At 35.4% G+C, this 8,000-nt stretch overlaps 1 protein-coding gene, 1 long non-coding RNA gene and 1 other non-coding gene across 3 annotated transcripts; all 3 read left to right on the forward strand.

Moving 5' to 3' along the window:
* Nucleotides 1-530: 530 nt before the first annotated feature.
* LOC108465643 (high mobility group B protein 3-like) lies at nt 531-2,186 on the forward strand. The gene is made up of 8 exons (XM_017766014.2): nt 531-710; nt 797-846; nt 968-1,075; nt 1,306-1,363; nt 1,463-1,507; nt 1,597-1,677; nt 1,755-1,847; nt 1,940-2,186. The coding sequence occupies exons 2-8, from the start codon at nt 806-808 to the stop codon at nt 1,955-1,957; spliced, it is 444 nt and encodes a 147-aa protein (XP_017621503.1). The 5' UTR covers nt 531-710; nt 797-805; the 3' UTR covers nt 1,958-2,186.
* Nucleotides 2,187-2,707: 521 nt separating this feature from the next.
* LOC108465646 (uncharacterized) lies at nt 2,708-4,924 on the forward strand. The gene is made up of 2 exons (XR_001868516.2): nt 2,708-3,354; nt 4,515-4,924. It is a non-coding gene; the product is annotated as an uncharacterized LOC108465646 (long non-coding RNA).
* LOC128290908 (small nucleolar RNA snoR101) lies at nt 3,836-3,899 on the forward strand. Its single transcript, XR_008280686.1, has one exon. It is a non-coding gene; the product is annotated as a small nucleolar RNA snoR101 (small nucleolar RNA).
* Nucleotides 4,925-8,000: the final 3,076 nt, after the last annotated feature.

Genomic DNA, 8,000 nt, shown 5'->3' on the forward strand with positions numbered 1-8,000 from the left:
AAGAGAAACAATTTAACTAATATTAGTGTGAAATATTTTCACATCGCTATGACAATGCGACTACCATGAAATAGCGACAGGTATACCACTGCCCAACAAGTCAATCACAAGCATTGAAAGAAGAAGGAATTCAAAGATTCCTAGCTTACAACCCTAGTAACAGTAAACGTAGCCTTACGATTCTATTAAAAGATTATGTAGATGAGTATAAGTTTTGTTTTTAATCTTGGATGAATAGAGTAATTTGAGTGGCGGTGTGGCGTAAAGTTGAGCTGAAAATGGACTTGGGGAGCCATTTTAAGGTCCATGTATGAGGCCCTGAAATAAATGGATTGGGCTAGAATCAGGGAAGGGCCCATTAAATCACGAATCAGGTGAGAGAGAGAAGAAGCACAGAGGAAGCACAACAAAAGAAAGAGGTGAGAATCTGGAAAGCCAAAAAGATTAGGAGTGACACAGCCAATAACATAAAAGCACACAGATCGATGACGTGGCATGAAAATTCCCAATCCCGCCTAAACCCCCTCAATTCTCATTTCGCGTGCAATTGAATTTCAATTTGCCCAAAACTTAATATCTCCGCTTTCGAGATTCGGCCTCTCAACTCAACCCTCCTCTATTCTCAATACATCTCTATTTCTATCGCACTTTTATTCCCCAATTCCTCTCTCCCTCTCTCATCCGTAACTCTAACCCTAGCCCTCTATCAGGTATTTCCCCATCGATTTTTATCGAATTTCCACTTCTTTCTATCGATTTCATCTGCTTTTTCACTCATCTGCGATTTCATTTGCAGGATTCAAACATGAAAGGAGGTAAATCCAAGTCGGATGCCAAGAGCGCCAAGTAAGCTTTTCTCCTTTCGGCTCTTCAGATCGCGTGTTCTAGGACCTCAGATCGTGATGTGTATTAACGTTTCCTATTATTTGACTTCTATTTTTTTTTAAATTTTTTGGTTCGTTTGTAGGCTCTCCGTGAATAAGAAATCAATCACGAAAGCTGGAAAGAAATCGGGGAAGGCAGCTAAGGATCCAAACAAGCCAAAGAGGCCTGCTAGCGCCTTCTTCGTTTTCATGTAATCATTCATGAATCTCTCCTGTATTTGTCGGTTTTCTTTAAATTTTTTGGTTTGTTCCATTTGCTTCGTGGAAAACTCTGGCGTTTATATTCTTCGTAAAAACCACAATCGAAGAGGTGAATTGAACGAATCTTCTTATTGTCAAAGCAAAGTTGATCTTCGAGGATGAGATTACTATTTACATTCATATTTCATCTAATTTGTTAATGTTGATTTCGTGATAAAAGGGAGGAGTTCCGCGAGCAATACAAGAAGGAGCACCCTAAAAACAAGTCCGTTGCTGCTGTAAGTATGACCATTTTCTTTTTTGGATTTTCTTACAGGTTTCTTTCCTTTTTATTTATTTATTTATTTTCTTAATTTCTCTTTTGGATTCAAATTCAGGTTGGCAAAGCTGGTGGAGATAAATGGAAGAGCCTTTCTGAAGCTGTAAGTATTTTTCTATGTTCAGTACTGAAAATAATCTTCAACATACATGCAAATGTGCATCATGATTAATGTAAAATAAATGATTTTAGGAAAAGCGACCTTATGTTGATAAGGCAGAGAAACGAAAGGTCGAGTATGAAAAGAACATGAAAGCCTACAATAAGAGACAGGTGATTTGCTGTTATCTTTTGTTTATACATATTATTTGACGAGTTAAAAGTTAATAAACTTTTTGGATTAATTCCAGGCTGAGGGTCCCCAAGAAGATGAGGAGGAATCTGAGAAGTCTGTATCTGAGGTGAATGATGAAGAAGAAGATGATGATGAAGGCAGTGGAGACGTGAGTTGCAATTAGTATAAGTTTTGTGTCACTGATCTTCTGGCTTATTTTGGACCCTATTGATTCGGGTTTCTCTTTTTTGGTAAATGCAGGAAGAAGATGATGAGTAGGAAAAATCCTGGGAGGATAGCATAATCAAAGTAGGCTGTGATAGTGTTTGATCATCTTATGTTAATGCTTTTTAAATGCAAATTTCATTTAAGCAAAAATGTAACTCTGGATGGTGTTGGTTTCTTTTGACGTTTGGAAATTAATAGTTGTAGATGGGTAATTTGTTGCTACATGTATTTTGCATTTGAAGTTGAATGGCGTAAGATAGGTAAATCCTTTTCTAGAGAATTTGGTCCCTCTTTGTATGACTTTGTTACCTGCCCATATTCTATTGCTTTTTTGCTGCTGTTCTATTGGTTCATTTATTCTCGTGGCATACAGCTTTTTAACACAATTCATTTGAAATAATTCCTGGGTTCTTATTCGGGGGCATTTGGGGTAGGGATTTTAAGAGATTGAACTTGAGATTTGATACCAATCATTTTATGGGACAATTCCTCGGTTTTGCGTTGAATTCTTGGTTCAATGGTCATTTTGTTCGTATTTCTTCTAATTGTTGCCTGCTATGCCGTATTCACGAGTTTTGGTTCTTTATTGCCCAGTTTTCATATTTTCTAAATTAACCTTAATTGTTTTATGTATTGAAATTTAAATTTTAATTGGTTTATAATTTATATATATATAGTCTCTAATATTGAATAATATGTAAAAGGAAGATAGATTTATCGTACGCTTTTCTTCATTATAGTATTTTATGATAATAATCTCATTTTACTACATTCTAATTTTACTCCTGAATTTTTAATCTCATTTTATAGTAATCGATTCTGATTTATATATATTTATCGGTCAATCTCCAATATTTTTATATTTTCCATTCGGTTAGGCTTTTGTTAGATTACCTAGTAGAAAAAAAAAAACCATAATTTAGCAATTGAACGTCCGTAATTCTTCGGGTGTAGTTGATTTTATTAATTTTGTGAACTGTAAAGCTTTTATTTAGTCTCTGTTTCTTGCTTGTCAATACACACTTGTTTAATGATACGGACTATAAGTATTCGATTCGTATGTATTGCGTCAAAATAAACAAGTGGAGTAGCAGTGTTGAAATTTTTTTAATTATTTTTTTGAGAATAGCAGTGTTTAAAGGTTTTTAAATCATAGCAATCTCGAATTTGATATTTCTACCGTCGTTACCACCCCAATCTCCAATGGAAAAAAAAAGAATTCAGCCTTTAGGAGAGAAAAGGACAAGACTAGTTAAAATTCCTTCTGGGTTTGGGTTTATCAAATAATCTCGAGAAAAGTTTGATGGGCTGGCTTAAGAGAGCAATAGCACACAAGGCCCATGATACATATTTCGTAGAAGTGAAGTGGATCTGCTGGTTTCTACTGATTGCACTGTTTGCATTCAATGAAGACGAAGTCGGAGACCTGCAGGCGTGCCCCTTTACAGGTTTATTTTCCTTAATTACTCCTGTTTGCGCTATTGTCCTTTTTTCTTTTATTACTGAACCTGCTTTTGTCTTTGCCTATTACTGTTTCCTGAAACTCGCTAACCGCAATTTTCAAATTAGGTTTTCGGTAACCCCAGCAAATTAATGTCAAGGTTTAGGGTTCTTTCGTATATTATGAAGATTGGGGGGGGGGGGAGTGGAATTTCTACAGCCTTATGAGCGAATAGTTGTTCGTAGTTGGGTCATCTTCTTCCTTTTGATTTACAAGGATTGAGTCAGTAGTGACCCATAGTAAAACCGTTGGTGGTTATTGAAGTGCCTGGCCTACAGTCTAACCATATGTGTGTGTGTGTGACAGTAATACAATCTTTTTTTGTCATGGTTATTTTGGGGCAGTTTTAATTTTATTCTAGGTGGTTGCGATAGGGGAGATTATTGAAGTCTGTAATTTAAATTGTGATGCAAAGTTAGGGCACATGATGGTTACACTTGATCTCTGAACTTCAGGTAAGTTCATCTGTTGAGAAGCTTATGTGCTGATGCTCTTTTCGTTGCACCACATATTACAATAAAAAGCTTTTTCCTTCTCTTCCTGGTCCTTTTTTCTTTTCTTTTCCTGTTAACTGCTTTTTACAAGAAATAAATTCAGTGGTCTGTTTTATGTTGTAAGTGTGCCTTGGTGCGCAAAACCTGAATCTGTGGCTCACTTTTCTAAATGATGAAGATGATCCCAGAGGATCTTTTTTCATATTTCTGTGGTAGAATTAGTTGGGGTAATTCAGAGGCTGTGTTTTATGAGATGCATACCCTAATATGAGATTGCAAATGAATGGTATTAATCATATAATCTTATAAAAAATGTTACAGCTCCCCCATCTGACTTTGTTTTTTTTCCCTTTCTTTTTGTAGTTTATTATGTAATTATCTGCATATTTAAGAATTTATTTTTCATGTTTTCTTTTACTGAAATTTAATTAGATTTCATATATATATATATATATACGAGATTCTTTGCGATTCACAAGTCGATTTTTTGTATTAATTAAAATACAGTTTATTTTAATTTATTACTAATGAATTTAAAAGAATTGATTTATGAATCTTGAGGGCGTCTTAGAGAAAGTATTGGTAAAAGGTTAACGAGTTAATTTCCCTGCAGATTTGTACATCATAAATATGGAGGATGACAAGTCACTTAGCTCCTTTGATATATAACTTGGGAGGCCATTCCTTGGCACTGCTAGTACTAAAATAGATGTTCGCAATGACACTCTCCATGGAGTTCGACATTGAAATTGTGAAATTTAACTTTGAAGCAAAGAACCATCGTATTAGAGTGTTAAATATTTGCAATGTTGACATTATTAATTCTATACCTCACTCAAGAAATTTCTGACTTATTTTGCAGTGACGAGTTGGAAACAGTACTTTGCAAAAGAATTGATAGAGTTATTGTAATACCTTTCGCCTGAACTTTTGAGTTATGAGATGTTATAGTTGTTGCTGAAATAACTATCGTCGAATATACTGTAATTAAATCATTTAAGCAAACATTAAGTTTTAAACACATTTATAAGATGTTATACAATTCAATTCAAGCTTTAATTGAATTTACAAAAGCTCTTTTAATGACTAGTGCATGAAATAAAAATAAATTGTAAAGTTTTGAAAATTTAAGGTTGATGTTGTGATGTAACTTTTTTCATGTTGTGACAATGCCAAATAATATTATGTCACGATGTCAGTTCACTTGATGTTGTAATATTTGATATTGTTGGTTGATGTTGCAATGAGAAAAATGTGGTCATAGAGATAAAAACTCTGTTTTTGGTTAAAAATAAGCTTTTGGTACTTATTTCAAGTCAACTACAACATTAACCCATTGGTGCGTAATTGCACCTTTGTTCTTGCACAAAATCAACTAAAATACATTCCATAATATTCATTTAACTAGTTTTAAAATCATTCAATTCAATATGCCTTGACACTTTTTCATGCTAATTCAACCTATTCAAACTCAACCTATACTACCATGTCTTAAAGCCTTTCAACATCAACATTATACCATCTCTTTTCATGATCAATATGCCATTTAAATACCCATCAACATGTAACATTACCAAATCAAACATATATACAAAATTGACATTAGTTTGCACATAATCAAGCTTTACCAAAATTTCCAACCAAAGTTTGATGTTGCTCACACGAGCTTCAGAGAATCTACAACACATGTTAGATCTCAAGCCATATTATTAATTCTTGATCAAACACCCTTTTCCTTTTTAGGACCCTAATGACATGCCATTTGTATTCTAATCGTTTACTAAGTTCAAACGGGCACTGTTACCATTTCCATATAATTTTAAACCTTGTAACATAATCATATTTTGTTGCCGTTGTTACTTGGGTACGTTGTAGGGGAAGACCGAGAGACGTTTATTGTTCCTCCAACTATCTAAGTTCAAAGTAATTACGGTGGTTCGTTGGTAAGCGTTAGTTTTGTTTTGAGGTTTTACATAAAAGTTTTTGACATGGTTGATTGCTGTCTGTGCGAATTGTTTCGTTTAAGTCATTTGATTGAACATTGGTTATTGTTTTTAGGCTTTGAGATCACTTCTGTTGCTTCTACGTCGAATCTATATAGGTGTGTAATGAAACCCAAAATTCAACGAACAATAAAAGCCAAAAACCAAGGCTATCGATACCCCATGGCCGTGTGTTAGGTCGTGTAACTCACTGTTTTAGAATTAGGTTCACACGGGCCAGAGACACAGATGTATGTCCAGGTCGTGTAACTCACTGTTTTGGAATTAGAGTTACACGGGCCAGAGACATGGACGTGTGTTCAGGTCGTGTTACTCACTGTTTTGGAATTAGGTTCACATGGGTGAGAGACATGGGCATGTGTTCAAGCCGTGTGAGAGAATTTTTGGGTCTTGAATAACATGAGCATGTGCATGGCCGTGTGCTAGACCATGTAACTTACTGTTTTGGGTCATACGAACGTGTGCTAGGCCGTGTGATAGACCGTGTGGGCACAGACATGAGCCACGCGGTGTGTGTCAGGCCGTGTCAGCCACTGTGTGAATCCACATAGGCGTGTGGGTCAAAAATCAGAAATTTTCCCTAGGGCCGTAATCGTTGCTCGAATCGAACATAAGCTTTTTGTAGGATTCGTATGATTTGAATTAGGCTATATAACTTGATATTTAAGGTTTTGATACGAAATAATCTGTTATTTGAACATTTATCGGATGCTATATTTGTTAAATGGTTATGATCTGCATTATTTGAATGTGATTCGTATTTGTATGACTGTATATGCATATTTGATATCTGATAAGTTTGTATCTGTACTGGTCTGAGACTTGTGATAAATGAGGAAGTGTGGGAAGATTAATTATCTACCAATTCTGGTGGCTAAGCCACATATAAATATGTTTCTGGTGATTTATTACTGTCAGATCTGGCAGTTAGTCTGCAATTATCCTGAAATGTGACGTATAGTCACTATGCGATGTGTAGGGATGGATGGGTATTTGATACCCGATATGGTGTGTAGTGGATAGGGGTAGGATTTGCAATTTCTATATGATAAGCTCTGTATTCGTATTTGATATACTTTGTTTTTGCTACTGTAATTGAATGTAAAAACTGTCTGAAAAAGCTAATATGAAGGCACGTATGATATGTTTTCGCTTAACTAAATATGTAAGTTATACACTGAGTTTGTAAACTCATTTAGTCTGTTTGATTGGATTTCAAGTAACCCATAGACTTAAGTGGATCGACATGACGAGAGCTTGGTCATCTCCATTTATTTACTATATTATCTTATTTGAATTTCTCTTGTTACATATTTCTTTTCAGATTGTTGGTTTTTTAAGGACTAGATTTATGGTGTGCTTTGAATCTATGAATTTTTATTATTTAATGTTGGATGTTTCAGAAGTGGTTTAATGTAGCTCTCCAGTGTAACACCCCTTACCCGTGTCCGACATCAGGACAAGATACGAGGCATTACCGGACTTAAACATACACATACATGTAAAAATAGGGCCATAAAATTTCTTTTAATTCAAAACTTTTCAAACACATGCATGTCGTCCCTTATTTGGGTCTAGAAGCCCAAAACATACATCGGGATTGATTCAGGACTAAACCGAGAACTTTGAGAAGTTTCAGGAAAACTTAGAAAATTTTCCCATTATACAAAGTCACACGCTTGTGTGGACTCAGGAACACGCCCGTGTGCCTTTGACACGCCCGTGTCCTCTGGTCGTGTAACTCTCTGACTATGACGTCAGTGACTAAATTAAACCACATGGCCAAGCCACACGCCCGTGTGCAAAGGCTGTGTCTCCCACACGGTTGAGACACACGGCTGTGTCTCAGCTCGTGTGGCCAACACTTAGGCTATTTTCCAAGCCTTTATGTTACCCTTAATCATTCACATCTTTATACCCACCAAGGACACATATTATGACATCATTTAAATGATTTAGCATCCCATATTAAGACACATTCATAACAGTAACATTTTATCGTTCACACATTTCACATACTCATATAATATCAAGTCAAGACACAACAATACCTATTCATTAGCCTTGTCATTTAATGACCACTTTTACCAAATTTT

Source organism: Gossypium arboreum, chromosome 3, assembly GCF_025698485.1.
Source record: "Gossypium arboreum isolate Shixiya-1 chromosome 3, ASM2569848v2, whole genome shotgun sequence".
Classification (NCBI taxonomy): Eukaryota; Viridiplantae; Streptophyta; class Magnoliopsida; order Malvales; family Malvaceae; genus Gossypium; species Gossypium arboreum.

Excerpts from the sequence above, each read along its gene's own strand:
- LOC108465643 (XM_017766014.2), top strand. The coding sequence starts at position 806 with ATGAAAGGAGGTAAATCCAAGTCGGATGCCAAGAGCGCCAA. Across the intron at positions 847-967 it reads TCGGATGCCAAGAGCGCCAA|GCTCTCCGTGAATAAGAAAT; the intron begins GTAAGCTTTTCT and ends GTTCGTTTGTAG. Across the intron at positions 1,076-1,305 it reads AGCGCCTTCTTCGTTTTCAT|GGAGGAGTTCCGCGAGCAAT; the intron begins GTAATCATTCAT and ends TCGTGATAAAAG.